Consider the following 12511-nt stretch of genomic DNA (forward strand, 5'->3'; position numbering starts at 1 on the left):
AGAGGTCAGGTTGACAAATAGTAGGTAAGATGTCTGTGTGTCTGTCTGTACACAAGACACAACAAAGACACAAGGATATCTGAGCCAGTGAAGGCTAAAAGGACTCCCCATGTTCTCTTTGACTTTATTAAGTAAATACAGTGGAAACAGCTCTATCGACCAAAAAGCCTGTGACAGAATAAATCTTATATGAACACTTTTTGGCAGTGTAAAAGGTCAAAGTATTCCCCCGTCAGGACTATACCTGGGGTATAATCTGACTTAGGCCAGTTTAACCCCAGGTATAGTCCAGATGGGGGGGTATACTTTGGCCTGTTACACCTGTATGACAGTTTGAGAGTTTCCATAAACTTTCTGTGTAGAAGATACTGCATAGGGAAGCTGCTAGAGGAAACAATCAGGCTAATTCTGCTTTCATTTCATGTTTTTTTCAGCCATAACTTAGAGCCAAGTGGTAAAAACCTTGTGGTACTTCTAAGTCACATTACACATATATGTGTAATGTACATTACACATATATGTGTAATGTAATCAATGTAACCAACATCTATCTATCTATCTATCTATCTATCTATCTATCTATCTATCTATCTATCTATCTATCTATCTATCTATCTATCTATCTATCTATCTATCTATCTATCTATCACTGCCAACAGTTTAAGGTGTAAAACGTCTTTTATAAATATAAAACTGGGCATTAGGCATACAGACAGCTGATAAATTGCAGGTCCAGTTACATTTGTCATGATCACTACAAGCAGTTTCACCTGCACACTCTTGTAGTCTGTTTTTTTTTTTTTAGGTTCATCAGTGTCTGATAATGACTTCTGAAATGAAGTTAAAGTTTATAACTGACTCACACACCCACCCCTATGGCACTGTAAAAATGCAATGTCCCTCATTACTGTGCTTGTGTTGTTTGGTTCACACTCTTTGTGTAGTGAAGGTGAGAGCAAAACACCTTAACACCAGATGCCAACCCAAACACAAAAAAGAAGAGGAGGAGGCCAGTTCAGATCTAGAAGGAGCGTGGTGATGTTGGACCCCAGGAACGGTGACCTATGTAGGCCTTCTGTACATATAAACAACTTTTTCTAAGGTGGCAAAGACACAGTTCTCATTTCTGTATGTTAATGGAAACATGAGTATTACATTCCTGCAATTAGATCACACTAAAACATTGGACCTTTAAATTAATAATTCAGATATTATGTAAGGGTTTTAAAGGTACAGTATAAGGTTAACGTTAAGGTTAATTTGCTTTACTATCCCTACAGGGAAATTCAGTCTTTGCATTTTATCCATCCTAATACACACAGTATTAGCATTAGCATTAGTACCTAGCATTAGCATCACCGATTAGCATTAGCCCAAAGCACATTAGGAACAGTAAGCTGCCATTGAAAGACCAACTGCAGATCTTCAGGAGAATGAACCTATATGTACCCATTTTAATGGTGGAGGAAACCAGAGCACCTGTGCCAAATAGGCCAATTTGACGAAGGTACACGTAGTTCATTTCCACTGTGTTTCGATCTGTGTACTTAGCCCCTCCCCCAGCTGTCTTGGTTTGCTCACATCATATCTAGCCCACATTATCCATTCATCATGGCTACATGTTCTGCTGCAACAACAGTTACAGTTTGCATAGAAATGGAGGCTGCTAATGTCAACAATTAATCAGCTCTCACAGACTCCAATGCCAACAAGTAAGTGTGTGCAAATATTACATATTGTAACTTGAAAAGGACTGGTGAGGACAAAATATATGTAAACAGTGGGATCCAGACAGGACTGAGAATTCAATATGTAAAATAAATAATGACTTTTCATGCATTTGCCCAGGGTTCTGAAAAAGGATTGTCCCTTATCTCTTTATTTATTTAAGAGATAACAGAGAAAATATACTGCAAACAAAAAAGAATTTGCTCTCACAGGAGCTGCCATATTGCATCTTTGATACATTTTGCCAGTGACGTGCAGTGAGGTTCATGGCTGGGGAGGCACTGACTCTTTCAGAGCCAGATCTACAAATATATGGTGGCCTGAGAAACTGGAATAGAGAGAGTGAGCAAAAGGAATGGCCTGGGTATATGGGCTCTGCAAGGTCAGCATAGGTAGACTGGCAGGAACTCAACAGGAAACCTTCAAAAAGAGCCATTTCAAACTAAAAATAAAAAAAAGTTTATGGTCTTACCTTTATTTGTACATGAAATCCATGCGCCGATCCTGGTGAATTAAAGTGTATAAAAAAGAACGAAGAAGATTATAAGCGCATGAATCTGTGGACTCACAGGCGCCATCTATCATGAGGCAGTGGTACTGTTTGCATCCCCTAGTGACTTACTCACTGAGTTTTTATGATTAATCTGCGAGCCTAAACACATTACAGAAATACTTTCCATACGTTATGCAGATTACGGAAGGATAGAGCATATAATCAGTGTGTTTGAAAGCATTTTAACTGCGATATACAGAAGGACAGCGACACGATATTTTCATCGGGTACCAGCAGAGTTCATGAGGGGAGGTGACAGTTCTTCTGGAGGCACAGCACAGCGCTGCCTCTCCTCCCTGTATTTGAACGGAGCATGCGGAAATTCTGCTATTCTAATTGACAAAAAAAAATAATAATAATAATAATAATAATAACAATATTGGATTCGAACGGAAAATGAGTTTATAGGACATACCAGCTGACAAGTATCAATATTTATTATATTTTATAGTCGTTTTTTTTCTTTTCAAGATTGACAAGGGAGGCTCTGCCTCCCCTGCCTCCTCTGACTGCACGTCACTGCATTTTGCAACCAGATTCTGTGCAATAAACCTGAAGATTCATCATTTCCTAGATAGGTTTTGGCAGCATTTGGTCACAACAGCTGTCAATCATGCCATGTCACACCCCTTATAACTTAAAAAAAAAATTGACTTTTCAGGAAAGTATCAATATGAACATCTGATAAATGAGAAATAACCCTCGAAAAACATTTATTTTAGACTGAATTTTAATTTGCTATGGAGTGTCACAGTAATGGAGCAGGATTTGTGACCTAAACTGCTTTTACAGAACTGCTGTGTCCATTTTTCTGTAAAGACATTTTAGGTGAGAAATTGTGGATCTCACTAATATGATGGAACAAGCGAATAATTCCTGAAACAGGTCACAAAGCTGATTGTGTCCAATATGGCTGCCAATAGGGGCGGGGCCAAAAAATCCTTCATATGTACATCAGGTCATTCATCACACAGAAGCTAAATGCATTCCTGTGCTGCTGTTGTCAGTCAGAGGCAGAAAAGAAGGACTTGCAGGCCCATTCACAGCTCACACTGCACTGCTTAGGCATGCAGCTAGTGTACACATACACACACACACACACCACACACACACACAGACACACACACACAAAGGCATTGACAGATGGCAGCATTCAGAGTGACGGTGGTCAAATAGACAGACAGACAGAAGGAGATTGTAAACTGACTCTCCCTGATGTCTGTCTGTCTCGGATCAGTTTCTACATTTCCTGAGAAAAGCACAAATATTCAGGACATCAGCCCATTGGTCACAGATGTGTAAAGGTGTGCCTGTTTTTAAGATATTTAGCCTAAAAAATGAATTTTGACAATAACAGTGATGTGTCATTTATTTATTTATTATTTATTCAACTGACTTGTCATTAGACACAGAGACAAGACTCACCTCACTGGCAACATACAGTATGAGAAATAAACCTGAACACACAACTGAATGATTAATGATCTCTCCCATTAGAAAGTGACTCACTTTCCAATTTTGTCCCACAAAAGTAAAAATAAACTGCAATAATAAATATTTTTGGATACAAGTAAATGGTGTTAATTGATCCTTCTGACAAGTAGCAGACATCTGAATATTGAATGGATTGTGAGTGTATTAGTTAAGTCAGTAAATTAATCAACATGTATTGTTTGCTTTCCTCCAAAAATATTTGACTATCTCTAGTATCTGTCACAAATGTTTATGGTTATGTTTACGTCTCCCTCCACCATAAAACATACGCCATAGTCCTTCGTTGTAACGTTCAAGTGTCTCTGTGACTGACATCTGTTTAGAGTGATAGTGTCTTCACATCCATCTGCTGAAGGTGCAATGTTTCTCTCAGCTCAAACAAAAACATTTTTTCAGACAATAATGATCTGCAACTTTTACAAATGTGAGGTGGAAACTTGAGTCTATCACTTCTCATAAGATAAAATGAAGTTTTAGGAGAGTTAGAAATATCTGAAATCCAACAGTTCAACTTTTGTAATGAACAATATTTACATATTCAGAAGTTCTGAAGTTTAACCCATAAAGACCCAAACAGCCACTGGTGACCAAAATCCTCCACTGATCTAAAATGTTTAATAACTTCTCAACTACAAAACCTATTAATACGTTGAAATAATTGGTGTAAAATACAGTTTGTCATCTTTCATGGTCATCAGATATGACCCATTTGGACGTTCAGAGGCTCCATAGTGAACATGGAAACACCATCATCTTCTAAAAGATTGATTCACCAGGAAAACCCATGGAGTTGGATCAGTGACAGTGGATGGACACACTAGGTTTATGTTCAGTTACTGATATATTGTACTGAAAAAGTAATTTTTTCTTCAGTTTTCTCTGTTTTTGATATAATAACCCTCAACTTTACTGTGAGCTTTTATGAACATCTACATGATCAGTAAATTAAATATAGAAAAATACCTGATTTTCATTGGAGGAAAAAAAAGCAAAATACAGAGGATAATATAATAATAAATGGTGATAAATCACTTAAGAGAGGTTAATTATACAGAAAAAATAATTTGGGAACTGCCACAAAAGTAGCACTGGGTCTTTATGGGTTAACCATTTTGCCTGGTTGTACCTAACTATGTTGAAGCCAAATGACACTCAAGTCATTACTCATAGCTAAGTATTTTTTATCACACAACTGGAGGAATCAACATTTTACTAAAAGTATCAGTTTTTTTCCTAACTCTAATCAAAAGTCTACAGACAGGGCTCAGGATGTGATTTATTGACAGTGTTTTCACCCAAATATTCTCCCACCAGCTACATCACAATAACAAGAATCCAACGTTCAATGACTTGTTCATTATCTATGCATCATCATGCTTGGCATATGTTCTACCCTTCCACCAATTCTGATGAAAACCATTGCAGCAGTTTTGGTGCAAGCAAAGCAAGATAGCACCAAAAAAAAAAAAAATCAGACAGCACCACTTACTTCTTTGACTGACAAGAAATGTTGCCTCTCAGCATAATCCAGTAGTTGTATATATTAGTGGGATAGTATAGGGGAAGCAATTTGGACATAGATTAAAGATGTTGTTTCATTCTATGGGACAAGGTTGCTTTTTCTCTGTCATGTATGTAAAAGCTACTAATCACTGAGCCCATTTACATACACACTAAAAATGTCATCATTACCAATTTCTGGGGTTATCAGATTATTCAAGTGATCATATAATCACCACACCACCATGTGACATTCTATGTACGTTACCTGAGAAATTAATATACCCAGATTTCTCCCCAATGCTCAAATGTCTTTGTGCATGTATATCTGTTCATCAGATTTATTTAACATAAGTAAAAAAAAAAAAAAAACAGTAGAAACAAATAATAATAATAATAATATAATAATAATAAATGGAAGTGACAACCAGCATGTTTCGTCCTCAAAAGTTAATACGATTTACTTCTGTCTTTAGCGCTTTATTTACACATTGCAGTAATATCTGAATTCATCCATTTTATATAAAACATTGTTTATATTGATTTATGACCACCTGAACATATAATACAGGTTTGTAGTTTACAGCAGATTAACAGGACAGTTCATGTCCTTGAAATTATGATGTCCCTGCTTTCACAACTATGAAAGAGGTGGAGTTTCCAAATTACACAAACATAATGAAACTCCTTGAAGTTTTGTTGGACTCTATTCCTGATCGGAGCTTTAATAAAGACACAAAGAACCTTTGATCAACTGTTGTTGTTGTTGTTGGTGTGTGTGTGTGTGTGTGTGTGTGTGTGTGTGTGTGTGTGTGTGTGTGTGTGTGTGTGTGTGTGTGTGTGTGTGTGTGTGCGTGCGTGCGTGTGTGTGTGTGTGTGTGCGTGCGTGCGTGTGTGCGTGTGTGTGTGTGCGTGCGTGTGTGTGTGTGAGTGAGTGCGCGTGTGTGTCATTGAAAGCACTTTCCTAACAGTTTGTCTTAGACGGACAGATGGACACATACACAGACACACACACAGCTCCACTGAATAGAAGGTTTTCTTTAATGAGAGTGAAATTTAAATCCTGGACATTGTGCTGCTTTTAGACTGCAGCCAAGACAGGCAGGTTTCTCTACACACACACTCACACACATACAGTGATGTAATGGTTTTGCAGAGCTGAAACACGTCTTGAGGCAGACCACCTGCTGTGGAATAAAATGGGTTTGAATTTATTTCAGTGTTGCACTTCAGCAGAGGTTTACGCTAAAACAGAAAACAACTAGTGGATACTGCTGTGAATGGACAATATGTGATTTAGTGCAAGAGAAAAACTTGACATTTTCCAGAGTATATAATGAGTTTATAGATGAAGAAGCAGCCAAAACAGCTCAGGGGCAGACCTCACAAAATGTAAACATGAAGCTGGTGAAAGATGTAAAGTAGAGTTAATCATTTTCTTATAAATGTGAATTTCAATGATATACAGGCTAATGTGAAAAGTCTACAGGTCAAACAAAGATCAAGATAAAAGTCAGAGTTCAGAGCAAAAAGAAGCTGATACCTGATTAATGTGATGGAAATCAAGCCTCTCTGACTATTACAAATGGAATGCTTATAGAATAGACATTTGATTCAAAGTAATAAATACTGCAATAAATACATATGAATCACTGAATATCACCCTCAGAGTAATAAATCTACACATCTGGAAGTGGAAATTTAACCACAAATGTCTATGTGATTTTATATATATATATATATATATATATAAAATTTAGATTTTTATTTATTTATTTTTTTCAGCTGTTATTTTCCCACAAAGGCAGTCACTGTACAATGATATTGCATCAGCCTCTATGTTCCACCAGTACTTACTGGTGGTTAAACATGTGACTCCAGAAAAAACAGAATTTGATGATCGAAGTGACTCTAAATGATGATAAATGATGAACTTGTACATAGTGAAGTATCCCAGGGATTTGTTACATATGGAAGAAATGGCATTCTTAAAGGGTTAATTAAAATCTGAGAAGTAGTGTTCCATTTTCATTCATTGATACTATACTGTGTATTCAAGTGTCACTGTGAGTAGTGTCTGCACAGTGCTATATTTAGTGACCTCTAGTGATGAAGCTGCAGTTTGCGATTAACAAAATAAACTCCCCACCCTCATCTACAGCAGAACTAAAAACACAAGTCCCTCATTAGGGCCAGTAGAATAGAATAGAATAGAATAGAATAGAATAGAATAGAATAGAATAGAATAGCACTGGACAGGATTGTCAATGTTATGAAATGATTTTGCAGCATCTTCCACTGCAGTCACAAAAATCAATCAATCAATCAATCAATCCAATAAAATGCAATATTTTATCCATTCTTGGCTTTCTAAATAAGGGGATATTAACACACTCACTCACTAAACAACTCATCCTAAGGTAAACATGATTCTCATTTTTGTGTTATTATAATTCTACATATTCAATTCCATTTCTGCAAAGTGTTACCTTAATTTCATCTAAATCTTGTGCACTGGACCTTCAAAGATTCTCAGAAACTCAACCTGACCTTAATCCAGTGCGCTTCAACTCGCTACAACCACTGAAACCTCTTCAAGTGTTTCTGGACTCTATAGCATTCACACTTCTACAGAACCCCTACAACCTTCAACATCCCCCCAAAAAAGTTCCTCAAGAACACCCTAAAGCAGGGGTGTCAAATTCACTTTAGTTCAGAGGACACATACGGCCCAATTTGATCTAAAAAAAAAAATTTAAATAAAAAAAATCTAGAATATAACCTAGAAATAATAACTACAATTTTTTTCTCTTTGTTTTAGAGCAAAAAAGTCAAGAGCAATTTTCTGTTTTTCAGCTTCTCATTTACACATGCATTACAACTTACAGATCACAGTGGATCTACTAAAGCACAAAACATTTAGTAACAGGCCTAATATTGTTAAAATTTCACTTATTTTTCTATAAAAAAAAAAAAAAATTCAGGTTGTTCTTGGCTGTCTAGATTTTTAACATTTTTTGTGAAAGGATAGTTTGTTAAACTCAACATTTTCATCATGTAATTTAACTTTTTTCACACAAAAACAAAAAATGTGGAGTTGCCATCATTTATAGGTTGTTGTTCTATTATGTTACTTGTCTGATCCACTTGAGATCAAACTGGGCTGCATGTGGCCCCTGAACTAAAATGACTTTGACCTATAACTGGTAATATATCAGTGGAATTTTTGCACTTCAAAAACTGATCCCATGGCCCGGATTGGACCCTTTGCTGGGCCGGTTTTGGCCCACAGACCGCATGTTTGACATCCCTGCCCTGATTGAGAACTTTTCTCAAAAGCTCCTGGAATCTGTTCAAGTCCCAGTGGATTCTCTTCAGGGATCTTCAGCCCTCTTCTTCAGCATGTTAAAGCACACTTGAACCCAAGAATGAACCTGTGTCTTTTGTCCAGGACACTTCAGTGTTCCTCTCAAGCACTTAAAGAATATCTGTAGAACATTACAAAGAATCCTCAAACTTTTTCTGAAATGCCAGACTTTTCTTCTGTGTCTTCTAACTTGGTTGGTGCGTGTTAATCTCTGCGTTAGCACAGGTAGTAGTGGCATGCGCACGTAGTAGCAGAGCGCGAGACACGTAAACAGAGGACAGGTGCGCCGATTCTCACGGCTACGTAACATCTACACGCACGCACGCACGTACACGCTGTTCGTATTTGAGATATTTACAGGAAAAGGACAACAGGTTGCTGAAGGAGGGAAAGGCATGAGTTGGACTCACAGGTAGGATGTGAAGACGCTCAGGTTGCTCGGTATCTCCCGGAGCCCCTGGTCGGAGCAGTCCACCCTGTGCAGCAGCCCGTCCACCTCGCAACGGCACCGCTCCGGGCAGCCGGCTCTCCCCGCTCCCCCTCCGTCCGCCTCTTCGGAGCTCCCCGGGCGCGTCACGGAGCTGTTCAGTCCGGCGGCGGAGGAGTTGTGCATCTCCTCACCGGCCACTGAGCTCCTTAACCCGGTCGAGAAGAACGCACATGTGGCTAAGAAAGCCACAAAGCCCTGCATGTCCTCTCCAGAGGCTTAAAAGTCCGGCTAAACCACGTTCAGGATGAATAATATACAAAAACACTAAACAAAGTTGCAAGCCTTGGGTCTGGATCACGTTGCTTGGGAGTGTTTTTAGTCTCCAGTAACTGAAATCAGGCTGAAAACGGTTTACATGAACTTCACTTGAAGTAGATTAAAAGATCAGTGCAAAGAATTCAGAAAAACCTGTGTGAAAAAAGCCCAAGTTGATCCAAGTGGAAGTCAGTCCTGTGCAGCTTGGTCGCTTTCCAGGCTGCACGCGTGGAGCGACAGAGCAGACTGTGCGCGTGTGAAGGGGAGAGAGTGAAGTGTGTGTGAGCCTGTGTCTCATACAGGAGCGTGTAAAAGCCCGCTGACTTTTATAGAGCCCACTCTCTCCTCCACTGTCTCCTCCTCTGTAGTAGAAAAAAAAAAAAGCCTTTAATAGAGAAACTTTCAAACAGACCACTGAATAAAACCACACAAATATAATAATCAACTAAGTCTCCCTGTCGAAGAAAGAATTTGACATATTTTAAATGGGGACATTTCTGCATTAAACTTGTATAATTTACTTTAATATTATGGTTTTCAATACACAAAACAACGCAAGTCACATAACCTATTCCCATTATATGTGACACTGTGTTTCAGATAATAATGAATAATATCAGAGCGATAACACTCTCAGATGCAGTATAGTATTTCGTATCAAAAATATCCTTTTATTGTTTAAAAAAAGGCTGGATGTATATGATACTGTATAGGAATGTACAGTAGTATAAGAACATTTCAAAGCAGAATCTACTTTGGAACTATTTTTAATGTGTTATCAATTATTACAAAATTAAATCAAACAAAAAAAATAAGAGAGGAAATTTGTTTGAAATTAGAAAAAATAAATTCCAAGTGTTTAATAGGCCTCAGGAGAAAATAATATTATTCCTGAATGAGAAATTAGTCAGATTTTAAAGAAGTTTGATTTAGTTCATTCAGACGCTGACATCTAGTGGCTAATCAGCTGTACTGCAGCCGGAGAGAAAACCCAATGGGCATGTAACCCTGTAGATGCCAGTGTATTATCTCCGTAGGCCTAAACTGAAAGTTGTCCATTAATATATTCGCCCATGTAGGTGATTGGTGGGCTGGTGGTCGCCCAAGATGGCAGATGAGGAGCATCTGACCGATGAGTCACACCCAAAGCTTCAAATTGTACTCCATATTTTAATCTTGCTAACACTCATTTACCATTTAACATACATTCTTCCTTCACTACTTTTTTCTACTTGAACTAAAGAGATCCTTAAATAGATAATATCAACTGAAAAGTCTAATGAGGAATTCTTAAATAGCCTTCCAGGACTCAACAGAAAGCAGATGATGTGGATGAAGTAAAGTGCATTTGCCAGTGAAGAACCAGTTGGAAAAATATGAACAAAACCATTTGATTGACCTGCTCTGAGTCATGTTTCTCATATGGACTTTACTTAAAAGGTATCCTAGATCCTATCAGTGAGGGTCGTCACAGATATATGTGTGTGCTTTTCCAGGAAAACGAATGCTTGATTAATGTTTTATATCCCTACTACACACACAGGTGTGTTACAACGCCTGCGTCAGGTGTGGATACCTTCTACGTTTCCTGTTCAAAGCTCAAAGTTCATTTGACAGAGACGATCCACACAGACAAACAACAAGAAGAAACACACAAAAACTGGAAATATATCAGCCAGCTGACTCCACAGAAGAAGAATCACCAGAAGACACATTTAGAGGAGTTCATTAAGGACCTAAAACCTGAACCTAATCCACCTTTACAAATGGATTGTACCTGAGAACAGGCAGGTCAGATAAAACACAAAGATCAGCGCTGATCAACTCACTGCCGGCCATCTTGGAGACAGTTAGGTGTGTTTCAATAAATATGTCTGCTGCTGCTGTTTGTATTGAGCAGATCTCAGCTGCTGTGGTTTTTGAAATAAGAGAAATTTCAGCCTGAAAGACAAAAAACATTTATTAGTTTGTATGTTTAGTACTGAATAAAAGAAAGAAAGCCAGAAAATGCTTAATAATGACACATAAAAAGATCTCCTTACACTGTTATTGCATTACCTTAGCTGCAGTAAAGTAAAACAGCTTATTAAAAACAATTTCATGTATTTGTTAGATAAACAATCACTTCACTGACAAATTCTCTGATAGTAAAAAATGTTATTTGCAAAATGATTCAAGTAATTTGTTACATAATCTGTCATTTAACAGGTAATTATGATGAAGTTGTCGTCATAATAGATCAGTTACAATTAACATTAGTCAAACATTCTACTGTTTCACTGTGCATATTTATAGGCATTTGTAAACTGTATAATGTGTGTCTTGGTGTATTTGATTGTAATAACAATACATTTTGCTTAAGGGTTTGAGGATTTCAGTATGTTCTACCATTTTACAACCTGATAAAGTATAAAGTAGTGAAATCTGAAAAGAGTGGAAGTCATAGCAGACAGCAAAGACAAATGTTAATATATTAAACAAAAATAATTGTGATGTATTTACTTTGACTTTTTTCACTTATAATTTCAAAACTTTTGAGAAGCTCAAAAAATGGAAAAATAACTGACGGTATTATCAAGTAATTAATTTTGTTTCAGCTGATTAGGTTAGTAATCGCTTCAGCTGTAAATATAATCTTTGTTCACTTTAGTCTGTTGGTTAAGCACTTGCTGTGCAGTATGTGAAATATAAATAGTACAAAATAGTAATACATGTAAGTCCAGAGTCTGTGCATAATATGTATGTCCAACCCTTAGCATAAAAATACACAGAAATATGTAAATCTCAGAAAGATGGTATCATTTTGACAATACAGTTTACATTGTTTACAAACTCCTTTCTGTAATTAAAAGTTGTTTTACAGGATAATCACATCTGAGCAAATAAGTACAAGATAATCAGTGTAAATTCCATGAATTCTGTTTATTCCTTCTTCTAGTTATTACAGTAACTGTAAATGCCTGTAATGATCAGATTCTTTTGTTCAGGCTATAATAGGGTCTGTTTTGTTTTTTAAATGCCACATTGAGGAAAATGCAATTTTGTCATTTTAATAAAAGTTGTGAATTTTGGCCTTTGGTGACAAGCTCATGCTGTTGTTCACATACATATATCTGACGTGTGG

General features: G+C 37.2%; 1 protein-coding gene across 2 annotated transcripts in view; it reads right to left on the minus strand.

Moving 5' to 3' along the window:
• Window positions 1–9663, minus strand: part of LOC115430684 (leucine-rich repeat-containing G-protein coupled receptor 5-like) — a 57623-nt gene extending 47960 nt beyond the window's left edge. For both annotated transcript variants that reach the window (XM_030150834.1, XM_030150833.1), the window contains exon 1: window positions 9053–9663. In XM_030150834.1, coding sequence (XP_030006694.1) covers window positions 9053–9333 — 281 coding nt within the window. In that variant the 5' untranslated portion in view covers window positions 9334–9663. The remainder of the gene's footprint in view (window positions 1–9052) is intronic.
• Between the last annotated feature and the right edge of the window lie 2848 nt (window positions 9664–12511).

This window comes from Sphaeramia orbicularis, chromosome 12, assembly GCF_902148855.1.
Source record: "Sphaeramia orbicularis chromosome 12, fSphaOr1.1, whole genome shotgun sequence".
NCBI lineage: Eukaryota > Metazoa > Chordata > Actinopteri > Kurtiformes > Apogonidae > Sphaeramia > Sphaeramia orbicularis.